At 40.5% G+C, this 13,287-nt stretch overlaps 1 protein-coding gene across 3 annotated transcripts in view; it reads left to right on the plus strand.

The window, feature by feature from the left end:
* The first annotated feature begins 13 nt into the window (after nucleotides 1-13).
* The window catches only part of Catsper2 (cation channel sperm associated 2), a 17,700-nt gene continuing 4,426 nt past the window's right edge, over nucleotides 14-13,287 (plus strand). The window contains exons 1-10 of one of the 3 annotated variants that reach the window (XM_085696331.2): nucleotides 14-330; nucleotides 1,271-1,411; nucleotides 2,593-2,766; nucleotides 2,939-3,007; nucleotides 6,553-6,725; nucleotides 7,206-7,361; nucleotides 7,782-7,906; nucleotides 12,046-12,224; nucleotides 12,427-12,526; nucleotides 12,781-12,810. In XM_085696331.2, the coding sequence (XP_085552457.2) occupies nucleotides 1,273-1,411; nucleotides 2,593-2,766; nucleotides 2,939-3,007; nucleotides 6,553-6,725; nucleotides 7,206-7,361; nucleotides 7,782-7,906; nucleotides 12,046-12,224; nucleotides 12,427-12,526; nucleotides 12,781-12,810 (1,145 nt within the window). In that variant the 5' untranslated portion in view covers nucleotides 14-330; nucleotides 1,271-1,272. The remainder of the gene's footprint in view (nucleotides 331-1,270; nucleotides 1,412-2,592; nucleotides 2,767-2,938; nucleotides 3,008-6,552; nucleotides 6,726-7,205; nucleotides 7,362-7,781; nucleotides 7,907-12,045; nucleotides 12,225-12,426; nucleotides 12,527-12,780; nucleotides 12,811-13,287) is intronic. The other 2 variants (XM_085696330.2, XM_085696333.2) reach the window with 2 other exon arrangements.

Raw genomic sequence — 13,287 nt, forward strand, 5'->3', positions numbered from 1 at the left:
CGGAGGGGTGAAGTCAGGGCTGAGTGGGCGGAAGTGCTCTGGAACTGACGTGAGGCTCAGAAGCGTCTCGGAGGGGAGCTTGAGCCGCCCCGCTCCCTCCCTCCCGGGCGTTGGGGCGCTCACACACTTTTGCACAATACGACACGTATTCCAAGTGCCAGGCTGTTGATTTGTCCAATTATAGGGCGTAGAACACTACATCCTGCTGCTGCCCGACCTCGTATCCTGCTTTGTCAGGTCCACGTGAGGTCTGTATTCTTTGTCCAGCCTTAGGCCTTCTGCCTTCCTGCCCGATAATTTTTCACTGATTGCCGTTGTTTGTTCGAGAGGGTGGGTATCCGAGGATTGAACCGGGAACCTTACCCAATGCTGGACAAGTGATCCATTGCCGAATTATAGTCTTAGTCCTACCTAGTCCTCTTTTGACATTTTGAGACATGATCTCACTAAATTTCCCATGTTGGCTGTATGTTCAATAATCCTTGCAGGCCCAGAACTTTCCTATCCTCTGGCCTCAACCTCAAGGATTGATGGTTGATAGTCTGCACCACCAGGCTCAGGCTCAATTTTTACTCTTTCTTAATAAAGTCTCACTATGTGGCCCTGGCTGGCTTGGAACTAGCTATGTATAGATTAGGCTGGCCTCAACTGAGATGCACCAGCCTCTTGAGATTGAGATTAGAAGTATGTGTCCCCACAGCCAGCCCTTTCAATTAATTTTTTAAGAAGAAATGCTTACCGGGCGATGGTGGCACACGACTTTAATCCCAGCACTTGGGAGGCACAGGCAGGCAGATCTCTGTGAGTCTGAGGCCAGCCTGGTCTACAAGAACTAGTTCCAGCAAAGGCTCCAAAGCTACAGAGAAACCCTGTCTAGAAAAAAAAAGGAAAAAAAAAGAAAAAAAAAGACTAAAAAAGTTTTTGTTCTTTGGTTTTGATGTTTTGTTTGTTTATGCAAAAGATAGAAAAATCATAGATATTTCCACAGACAACTAAATATCCACGAATTTTCACTTTCTGACAGCGCTTAGTAATTATGTATTTCTTATTTATCTATTTATTTATTTAAATAAATCCTGAGTGCTGGGATTAAAGGCGTGCGCCACCACCGCCCCATTTTTGAGTCTTTCAAACTGTTTGTACTTAACTGCTCATGGTATCTTTAATGGACTCCCTAAATCTCTGAAAGGCAAAGAAAGTGGGAAGGAAGGGAAAAAGCAACAACAAGAAAACTCCAAACCTCTGACCCTTGGTTCTATTTTCTTCACAGACATGGCACAGGAACGAGGACACATCCCGCTGCCTAGAGCTGATGCTATTCGCTCTCATCTTATTGACACCTTCTCCCTCATAGAGCATTTGCAAGGCTTGAGCCAAGCTGTGCCAAGGCACACTCTCCGGGAGATACTTGGTTAGCAGCCTGTTCGCTTGCACTAAGTGTAGTATCCCTGCCCACATCCTCAGAAGTTAGGGTGGAGCCAGGAATGGTGGTATATGACTGAGTCGGGGGTCACAAGTTTGTGACTAGCCTGGGTTTCTTCATAGCAAGACCCTGGTTCCAAACAACAACAACAAAATAGGGCTGGCGAGATAACTTAGTGAGTAAAGTTGCCTGCCACCATACTGATAACCTGAATTTGATTCCCAGGACCTACCTGGAAGGAGAGTACTGGTTCCAAAAGTTGCCCTCTGGCATACACATGTATGCTCGACCACACACACACACACACACACAAATGTTTAAATAAAACACACACAGGTGTGGGTGATACTTGCCTGCAATTCCAGCATTCTGGAGGAGGAGGCACCAGGAATTCAAGTAGTTTGAGGATGAGAGGGGTTATTTGAGACTCTTATGTCAAGTAATGGGAACAGTGAGATGGCTCAGGGAGTAAAATGTACTTGCTGCCATGTCTGAAAACCTGAATTCTATACCTAGGACCCACATGGTACAAGAAGACAACGTACTACTGCAGTTGTATACACACACACACACACACACACAATTTTTTAAAAAGTACAAATAAAAGGAAAATTTTAGAGATGAGAAACTACACTAAACTTGATGAATTCAGGACTTTAAACCTCTATGTTTTCCTCTGAATCCTAGTCAGGTGACCCTGAATTTGAAAAGTTTCCACCAAAGGTACTTAAAACTTGGAGGTTTCTAAACTGGTTTGGTGGCCTTACATCCTTAGAAGGCAGAGGCAGGTGGATCTCTGAATTGGAAAGAGCCTGCATAGCAGGTCCTAAACCAGCTGGGACTTGAGGTTTGTACCTGCTGCTTTCATAAGCACAGTCAGTGTGGGGCATAAACTATACATTTTCACTTTACACTAATAGAATTCTTAGTTGCTTTGGAAAAGAGCAGCTTACAAGGCAGAGCTTCTGCTGCTTGTAGAAGGTCCATTATTTCACCAGTGCCCCTCTCCCCAACTCTGCCTGCTGTCCACAGCCCCCCAGCCTGTAGACCTGTCTATACTCCTTTCTGCTTTGAGGGGAGGCTGGGGAGGGAAGGCAGTCTTGTGTGTTGCCCAGTACTGGTGCATTCAAGCTGAACAACAGGCCTGCCCAATTACTTTTTTGTAATAGATCCTTCTCTCCAGAAGAAACTCATGTCAGGAGACCAGCATCAGCTAGTGCGCTTCTCCATAAAGCCCCGGCATATGGGCCACATCACACACTCCCAGCGAATGCTGAGCAGGCTTCGTGTGCGGTGCAGCCAGAGACCACCTCTTTCCCTGTGGGCTGGATGGGTTATTGAGAGTATCCTTTTGTGTCACCTGTTCCTTTTGTGGCTTTCCCTCATCTGTTAATGATTTATTTTCCCTCTCAAACTATTTTCTTCAAATTCTCATGTCTGATATTGTTGTCCTTATTATTTCAGCTGCATAAATGAGAATGTGCTCCGTCTGTGTGTTTCCTTAAAAGCAAACAGGTCCTATCTTCTCAAAATTCATCATCTTCCTCATATTTCTGAATACAATTGTACTGATGGTCGAAATAGGTGAGAACTGGTGCTTATGAAAAAAGGTTGTTCTCTTCCAACCTGACCGTTTCATATTTTCAGGTATCATTTTCAGGCTCATTGTAATGGGGACAGATTTACTTATTCATTTACTTTTTGAGACAGAGTCTTGTGTAACCTACACTAGCCTCAAGGATGACCTTGAACCTGACCTCCTACTTGTACTTTCCATCTGAGATTATAGGTGTGCACCACTATGCCTAGCTAAGAGAAAGGGAGCTCTAAAATACCGTTTACATATTATATGAAATGTATTAAAAAACAGAAGGGCTTCTCATTTAATTGTTAACTCAGGCAGATTGCACAGATCAGGAGTGGTGGTGAATGCCTTTCATCCAGCACTTCGAAAATTGAGGCAGCGTTATAAGTTGAAGGCTAACCTGCACTGTGCAGTAACTCTCTCAAAAGATAAAGTTCATAAAAGCTGCTTAGAATGAAAGAACAGTAGTAATTCTTGATGGTGGTGGCACACGCCTTTAATCCCAGCACTTGCGAGGTAAAGGCAGGCAGATCTCTGTGAGTTCAAGGCTAGCTGGTCTACAGAGTCAGTTCTAGGACAATCAAGGCTGAGGCCAGCCTGGTCTACAGAGTGAGTTCCAGGACAGCCAAGGCTACACAGAGAAACCCTGTCTCGAAACCAAACCAAACCAAATCAACAAAACCACAAACCAAATCAAAGTCCCCATAAGTATTTATTATTCTGTTTTCATATGGTATCCCTTAATTTTTGAGGATTTTACCATTGTTGTATTATCATTTTCTCATATTATCATATTTTATTACTTTCATATTGTCATATTGTGTAACTTGACCAAATCAATTATTTTGTGACAATCTATTTTACATATTTATTTTTTATTTTATTTATATGTGTAGGTGGTTTTACATGTGCGTACATGCTGTGCCTACAGATGCCAGAAGAGGGCATTGGGTCTCCTAGTTACAGATGTGGTCCTCTGAATGGTTGCTGGGAATAGGGTACTCTGCCAGTGCTCTTACTGCCTAGCCACATCTCCAGGCCCTTGTAATCTTACTTGTTTAAAGCCAAATGTTTAGGGCTTGTAGTTTAGCCAGAGGGTGGAGTGCTTGTCTAGCATGTGCAAACCCCTGAGATTGGTCCCTGGCACTTCAAACAGAACAAAATAAAAGCAAAACATGCTTGTTTCAATTGTAAGCACTATTTGAACTCATGAATCACAAGTTGTGTTTTTTTTTCCCCAACACCAGCAATTGATTTTGGTTAAATATTTATACAAATAACAGTGTGCTATTCTGCTCTATAACGTTGGATTTTCCTTACAAACAGTGTGAACTTAACTGGTATTCTATGAAGTGACTGATTTATGTTGTAGCAATAGATGCTGCCTGTATCCAAACTGCCTTATCTTATGGAACTGTATACTTTGCCTGGCCTATCTGTTTAAATTCCTGCTTCTACTCCAGAGAAAGACTGTATTGTACTGGAACTAGTTCTGTTACATTAAGGTTCTTTGCCTTGCTAAGGCAAGCTGAATTGTTCACTGGTTAGTTTGTTGGTGCTGGAATCCAAATCCAGTTCCTCTGCAAGAGCAATAAGAGTTCTTAAGTGCCAAGACTTGCTAGTGTATAGAGATGGGTCTTACTATAGCCGGGCTGGCCCAGAACTTCCTATGTAGCCACAGTTGTCCTCAGTTTCAATTCTTTTTCAACCTCCCAAGTACTAGCTGGATACAGGTGTTCCACACTAAGTTTGAGTTTGTTTTTTATGTAAACTAGGCTGCCCACCAGAGGAGTGCCCCACAACACTTGGCTTATTTTGTTCCAGGGTCTCACTGAAGTCTTGGATGGCCTTAGTTTAACTGTGTAATCTGAGCTGCCTTTGAACTTTTGATCCTCCTGCCTCAGTCTCCCAAGTGGTAGAGTGAAAGAATAGTTGTATTTTCATCTTCAGACAGTGCATGCTGTTGATGCAGCATTGGCAGTGGTCACCCCTCACGTTCTGTCTCACTTAAACAATTTCTGCTGTTTATTTTTCTGATTTTTCTTTAATTCTTTTAGCAATAATGTTTATTCAGTTTTGCTTTCACAGACAGGACTTCCATAAAGAACAACGAAGTAATTTGGGACCAGAGAGACAGTTTACTGGTTAACACACTCACAACTGTCTATGACTCCAGCTCTAGGGAATCCTACACTTTCTTCTGCACACACAAACATGTAGCATAAATTCTAATTGTTCTTAATAATAAAAACCTAGAGTCAGATATTAGGGGGGCAAAAGCTAAGAGATCGGAGAAGCAGTGTAGCCAGCCAGTAGAGAGATCTTTTACCTCTACCAAATCCTCAAACTGCCTCCTCTGACTGCATCTTCTGACTGCTTCAGACTGCTGCCTTAAACGGCTTGCTCAGACTACAATGAGCTCCTTCCTCCTCCCACCTTGTATTCCTCTTTCTGCCCAGCCATAGCACTCTGTCTCCACCTCCCTAGTGCTGAGATTAAAGGCATAGGATCCCAAATCCTAGGATCACCTTTGTGTGAGCTCTGACTGAATCAATTTCATGTAGCCAAGGGTGGCACTGAGCTGACAGAAATCCATCTGCCTCTGTCTCTCAAGTCCTGAGATTAAAGGTGTGCGCCACCACTTCCTGGCCTCTAGTGGCTTAGCTCTGCATTCTGATCTTCGAGCAAACTTTATTTATTAAAACACAAAATATCATGACACAAACACGCACATACACACGTGCATACATACACTCACACACACACACATGTTGTGAGACTTAAATGTGGTCCTTAGTGCCTTCTAATACTGTAATTCCCTGCTTCTGGAACCAGAATTTATTGTATGTTTGTTTGTTTAATTGTGTGTGTGTGTGTGTGTAGGAACATGTGTCATGGCTACTAAGAAATAAAAATCATCTTAGGACACATAAATTGTAAAAGGAATCTTTGAAATTATTCAGAAGTTTAATTTTTTAAAAGATTTAATCTCATATTTCTATATTTTCACTCTGTTTATAAGACCCATTGCTTTCCTATAAACTTTAGGACAGACTTAACTGTACAGCATATGGTGGGGGTGTAGTAAAGAGGGAGATTCTGTAGGGGCTGTATGACTGTAGAATGGGTTGTAAGTGGCCTGCAACTGTTACTTATACCAGCAACAAGAAGTGAAGTATAGCTGTTGTTTTATGGGTAGTTCTGCCCTGTATTACACAGGCTGAAGCAAGAGCACTTGTTACTCTTGCAGATGATCCAGGTCCAAGTCTAACATCAACATAAGGGCTTACAACAGTCTGTAACTCCAGTTCTAGGGGATCTGACACCCTCCTCTGACTTCAGGTAGAAGGCACGCATGTGATACATATACATATATGTGTCCACATACATACATGCAGGCAAAATACTCATAGATTTAAACAAATTTATGAAAGACAGAGAAATTCAAGAGAAATGGAATAGTAGTGGTCACAACTCTGGTTTATAGTGATCATCCTTCAATATTCTCATTTAATTTTTATTTCTCTCTTGCTCTGCCTTACAGAATTGATGGAATCCACAAACACTAAACTGTGGCCATTGAGATTGACTTTGGAGGTGGCAGATTGGTTTATCTTGTTTAGTTTCATTTTAGAGATTCTTCTAATGTGGCTGTTCGGCTTTACTCTCTACTGGAATAATGCCTGGAATGTCTTTGACTTTGTTGTTACCATGTTGGTAAGGATAAATATCCTTAGGATTAGTTAATGGGACCAGCTATATGCCTTGGTAAATTAAATTAGCTCAACCATCCAGGAAGGAATATATAAAGATTTATCAAATTTGCTGCTTTGATTTTTTCCCCTTAAAGCTAAAAGTAATTGCAGAAATTGTTGTCATTAAGAGTATCAACCCCTAATATGACATCTGCTACTTACTGAGCACTAAGTGACAGCCACTATTTTAAGTATTTTATGTGGGTTATCTTCTTCATGTTCTGTAACAACTCAAGAAATAAAGCACTAATTTTATCCTATTTTTAAATATGTAAACAAGTTGAAGTTTAGAGCTTAAATAGATTAATATAAAAAGACTAAATAGCAAACAGTTCCCAGATTCAAAGTAAGACCCAAAAAACTATGAAGAAGACAGGATTAACAGGGGCAGCTGTGCCTGGGTTCTTTGGGGATCCTTACTTATTGCCTGCATCTCTCACAGTCTCTGCTTCCTGAGTTTGTGGTGTTGATGGGAGTCTCGGGGAATTCCGTGTGGCTCCAGCTGCTGAGGATCTCCCGGGTGCTGAGGTCTCTCAAACTGTTTGCTCGACTCCGTCAAATGAAAGTTATTATATTGGCTCTGGCCAGGGCCCTGAAGGTGACTTAAACTGATTAACCTAAAGTAGAATGGGGGACAAGGTAGAAAGCATGGGTTTAATATTTAATATGGTCAAAGAAGATCATGAAAGGTTCTATGAAATGTCTTGTATGAGAACATTTGTATGTTCTCAGGAGCATCAGCCCCTAAAATAACGTCTGCTAGTTACTGAGCACTACGCTCTAAATATTTATGTGGGTTATCTTCTTTATGTTCTGTAACAACTCAAGAGCTAAGTACTAATGTCATCCCATTTCTTTTATATTTAAACAAGTTGATGTACAGAACTTAAAAAAAAAAGTAAACTGTTGTGGGTTAGAGTTACGCTTGCTCTGAGTTTGCTGGGATTTACTTGGTGTGCTTGACTGGGCCGCTGGTGAGCATCCGCCTTGCCTTACCCACCCGGATGTGACTCTGCAGAGCATGACGTTCCTCTTGATGCTCCTCCTCATCTTCTTCTACATTTTTGCTGTGACCGGTGTCTACTTCTTCCAAGACTATTCCCGCTCCACTATTGAGAACCTGGAATACAACATGTTCTTCTCGTAAGCATGGCTAAGGGCAGTCTTCATGAGGGGAGAGGTTTGTATGATACTGAGATGCTCATACAAAGCACAGAAATACAGAAACTAGACTCTGTGGTAAGAGGGTGGGACAGAATACAAAGAGGAGAAAGGGAGGCATAGTAAGTAGAGCTAGCTCTGATACTGGGTCTAGGACAACCAGTTCTGGTTTGTTTGTGTTTTTAAGTTTTTTGAAATCTTTAATTAAAATATAATTGTATCCCTTTCCCTTTCCCTCACTAACCTTTCCCATGTCCCCCTCCCTAACCCCTCTCTTGCCTCTCCACTCTTTCTCAAATCAACAGTCTCTTTTTATTATTATTGCTACACATATGGCATAAATATGTAATATGTAAATAATCTGCTGAGTGTTTATGATCTCAGGGCCGATCACTTTGTACGAGATAAACTGATTAGGTGATCAACCACAGGAGACTGATCCCCCTCTCAGCAGTCATCAGTCAGTTCCCTTAGTTCCTTGTCTAAGGGTAGGATCTCTTGAGATTTCCACCTTCCACATTAGCATCTTTTGGTTCAGGTCTTGCCTAGACAGCCATATTGATGAGATATTCTGGTTGTAGCTTCCCTGTCATTTCTAGGAGATGCACTCTCAAAGCAGACTTCGTGTTCCCCTGGCTCTTAAATTTTTCCTGCCATATATGTAGCAATAATAATAAATTTTATGAAAAGAAAATTTTTTAAAAAAGAGATTTATATCAAAAACATTCCTTGCAAGATGAAAGTCCATTTAAAATTATTGACTTGGGATCCATTATTTTTACTCTTTCTTTTCTTTTTCTTGTTTTAGTAGAACTTGAACATAGGATTCCATGCGTGCTAGACAAGTGCTCTATCGCTGAGCTATCTCCCTAGCATGTATTTATTTTCTTTTTTTTTTTAAGATGTGTTCTTGCTAAATTGATCAGACTGACCTGGAACTATATAGCTTAGGCTGCCCTTAGACCTTTTTCAAGTGTTTATTAATACTCCCAACTAGAGTCTAGTTTCAGCAACATCTCAGAGGTGGTTTTGTTCTGTTTTATTTTGAGACAGCATTCTCCTTTATAACCCAGGCTGGCCTTGGCAAGTCTCCTGCCTCTGCATCCCAAATATTGGGATTACTATATAATTAGGTCTTTCTTAGACAATTTTTGTTTGTTTTGTTTTTGAGGCAAGTGGAGTTGGAATTTTCTTTGGGCCACCAACCAGCTCCCAAATAAAGACTCAGAGACTTATTATTAATTATGAATGCTTGGTCTTACCTTAGGCTTGTCCCACTAGCTCTTTTAACTTTACCTGTTTCTATTCATCTACATTTTTGCCTCAGGGCTTTTTACCTTTCTTTCATTCTGATGTCCTACTTTCCTGCTTCCTCTCTTTCTGGCCAGCCCTTCTCTCTGGCATCTCTTTTTCTTTCTTCTCTTTTTCTTCTCCAAGCTTAAATTCCCCCTCCTACTTACTCTCCCTGCCCAGAAGTTCCACCTATACCTCCTCCCTTGCTATTGGCTGTTTAGGTTTTTATTAGACCAATCAGGTGCCTTAGGCAGGCAAGATAAAACAGCAACACATCTTTACATAATTAAACAAATGCAATACATTTTGCATAGTTAAACAAATATTCTGCAACATAAACAAATGCAATCCATCTTAACATAGTTAAACAAATGCAACACATCATTACATAGTTAAACAAGTATTCCAAAACAGGCAAGGTCTTGAATGGGCTATGTAATAAAAGAGGACCCTGAACTCCTGCTCTTCCTGATTTCACTTTCCAAGTACTGGGATGACAGCTATACACCATGATTACACCTCTAAACTCTTATTTGTTTTTCATAAGACAGGGTCTCATTGGATGTTCTGGGCTGGGTCTTTAATCCCACATTGGGGGGGAAGATAGGGTTTCACTGTTTACCTCTGACTGACCTGGAATTCATAAAGATCTACCTACCTGTGCACTTTCTGAGTACTAGAAATAAAGGCAGGCACCAAAACACTTGGCTTCAGCTCTTTTGTTTTTTTCTCACTGTGTAGGTCAGGCTGTCCTGAAGCTCACTATGTTGATAAGCCTGGCCACCATGCCTGGCTGTCAACTCTAGACTCAACACATACTTTTGTAAAGATTCAGAGCAGGGCGAAGTGATTCATTCCTGTACTCTTAGCCCTTGACAGCTGAGGCAGGAGGATTACTTCCAGTTCTAGGCCACCTGGGTTGATACAGTGAGTTCTAGACCCAGGGCTACACAATGAGACTTTGTTACGGAAAAAGTAAACTAAAAGCAAACATGAGAAATAAATAGGAAAGAAGAAAATTTTAGATAGTTTGTTTTTTTATAGACAACAGATTTCAGGAAAAAGAAAAACTCAGCACTTTATCATGTTAAATAAATGTTTTATGAAGTAGCTTTAGTCCTTAATCCCCAAATAATTCATTTATAATTGTGTCAATTTATATTTTAAATGTTATTTGTATGTATTATCATTCATTATATGGGATGGCCATCCATTTATTTATCTAACAGTTGATACTGTTCTGAAACAAGTACAGATACAATGTTAGATAGAAACGTTTGCTAAATTTCTTATATTATATAAAAATGATATCTAAAAATTATATGAAGTAAGGGGTCAGAGAGATGACTCAGTGGTTAAGAGCACTGGCTGCTCTTCCAGAGGACTGAAGCAAATCCCCAGCACCCACATGGTAGCTTACAACTATCTCTAACTCCATTTCCAGGAGATTGAACTCTCTCTTTTGGCATGCATGCAATTCATGGACACAAAATCAGGCAAAACACTTATACTCAGAATAACAAAAAAAAGAAAAAAAAGAGAGGACCTAGAGAGATGGTTCAACAGTTAAGAGCATTGACTGCTCTTGCAGAAGACCTACATTTGATTCCCAGCATTCATATAGTGGCTCATGAGCACCTGTAACTCTAGTTTAGGGAATCTGTCCCCCTCCTCCAGCCATCTCAGGCACCAAGCATACATGTTGTACATACACATACATACAGGCAAATGTTCATATACAAATAAATAAGTTCATAGACTTGTAGAACATTAGCTTAGAAACAAGGTTTTAGTTGGTGATTTATTTGTCTTTTAAGAGTTCAGTCAGGGCTAGCAAGATGGCTCAGTGGATAAGAGTGCTTGCCACCAAGTCAGATAACCTGATCAATCCTGAAATCTACATGTTAGAAGCAAAGAACCAACTCTTGAAAGACAGCCTCTGAGCTCCATGTCTGGGCAGTGGCATGTTTGTGTGTGTGTGTGTGTGTGTGTGTGCGATAATGCAAAAAATTTGCTAGGCATGGTGGCACATGCCTTTAATCCCTTTGATATATATATATATATATATATATATATATATATATATATATCAAAGAAACAAAAAAGAAAATTTAAAGAATTTAGTCAGGAGCCAGGGTGGCTTTAATCCCAGCACTTGGGAGGCAGAGGCAGGTGGATCTCTGTGAGTTCATGGCCAGCCTGGTCTACAGAGTGAGTTCCAGGACAGCCTGGGCTGTTACACAGAGAAATCCTATCTCAAAAAAAATTAAAATAAAAATAAAACAAGGGATTGGAGAGATGGCTCAGTAGTTAAGAACACTGACTACTTTTATAGAGGACCTAGTTTCAGTTCCCAGCACCTACATGGCAGCTCACAGCTGTCTGTAACTCCAGTTTGAGGGGGGTCTGACACTCTCACACAGACATACATACAGGCAAAACACCAATGCATATAACATAAATAAATAGATAATTAAACACACACACACAAGAATTTAGTTAATATGTATTTATTGAGAAAGCAGCAGTCCCAGAACTAATAGAATATTGAGAGATATTTATAGGCTGTTGGACATAATAAAAGTGATTTTGGACTGAAAAATGGTTAGCTATAAAATATCGATAATGATAGAAAAGGAGCCAAAATCAGAGCATATTACAAGTAAATGCCCTTATGTAGCTTTAAGAATAATGAGACCAGGCACAGAGGCAGGAGGTCAACTCTGTGAAGTCAAAGTTAGCCTTGGACATAGTGAGACTCAAAACAAAAGCCAGTTTCTGAAAGGTTTAGATCTATGCTTCTGTATATTCACTCGCTGCTTCTTTAGGGACCTACTAAATTCCCTGGTGACAGTGTTCATCCTCTTCACCTTGGATCATTGGTATGCAGTCCTTCAGGATGTCTGGAAGGTGCCAGAAGCTAGCCGTGTCTTTAGCAGCATCTATGTGATCCTTTGGTTGTTGCTTGGCTCCATTATCTTTCGAAATATCATAGTAGCCATGATGGGTAAGTCCAGAGAAGGTACAACTTTGCACAAGGGATGGTGGAAAAACTGGCTAACTGGGATTGGTGGACTACTGGGAGAGAACTCAGTGTGTCAAGGAAGTCTAGCTGTTGGAATGGTTATTTCACTTTGTTTCTCCCACTTAAGCAGGCTTCTTTGTCTGGTCACCACCATCTTCTAACTCCTAATGGCCCTTTGGGGCAGTTACTAACTTTCAGAATATCAGAAATGAGCTGAATGAGGAGATGACCCACCTGGAGATTCAGTATAAAGCTGACATATTCAAGCGACAGATTATTCTGAGGTCAGCTATGTGTTCAAACCCGTGCTATTTCTCAACTTGTTTCCTGTTTCTTTCCTTTGGCCCCTATGACAACAGTTTTGCCTAGAATTAAGAAGTCCCTGTTCTTGTTTTTCTTTATATGCTATGGGGGTTTCTCTACTCCCTGTCATTAGTTTTCTTTCTTTATAGATCTGAATTGTTTTCTTTATTATACTTTTTCTGAGTTGTAGCTTTTTTTTCTAATTTTAATTTCTTTTTTTTATTTTGTTTTGTAGGAGACAAAACCTATTCCCTGAATCAGTAAGGTAAAGTAATAGCAACATGGATGACAGGTTAGTAAGAGTGTGTGGATGTGATGGAAATATGAGAAGGAATAGATGGTAGAAACTGGTGAAGATGAAGGTTTGCTTTGAGAGAGAATCCATGTACCCCAAATTATCTATCTTTTTCCTAACTCTCTAAGACCTTTATGTGACTTTATTTGAAAAAGGAGTCTTTGCAGATGGGGTTAGTCTAAAGATCTGAAATAGCTCATCCTGGGTTATTTGATTATGTTCTTAGCTAGCAACAAAGATCCTCTAGGAAACCAGGAGGCGACATGGCAGCAGAGAACAGATGAAGGTGTGGGGTCTCTTTGTATAGTCCTGGCTGTCCTCAAACTTGATGACTGGCCTCAAGTTCACAGAAATCCTCCTGTCTCTGCCTCCGAGTGCTGGAATTAAACATATGTGCCACCACACTTGACTGATTATTTTGTTTTTGTGGAGATTTTTTTCTTCTTA

The sequence above is a fragment of the Myodes glareolus genome, chromosome 10 (assembly GCF_982192425.1).
Source record: "Myodes glareolus chromosome 10, mMyoGla1.1, whole genome shotgun sequence".
Taxonomy (NCBI): Eukaryota; Metazoa; Chordata; class Mammalia; order Rodentia; family Cricetidae; genus Myodes; species Myodes glareolus.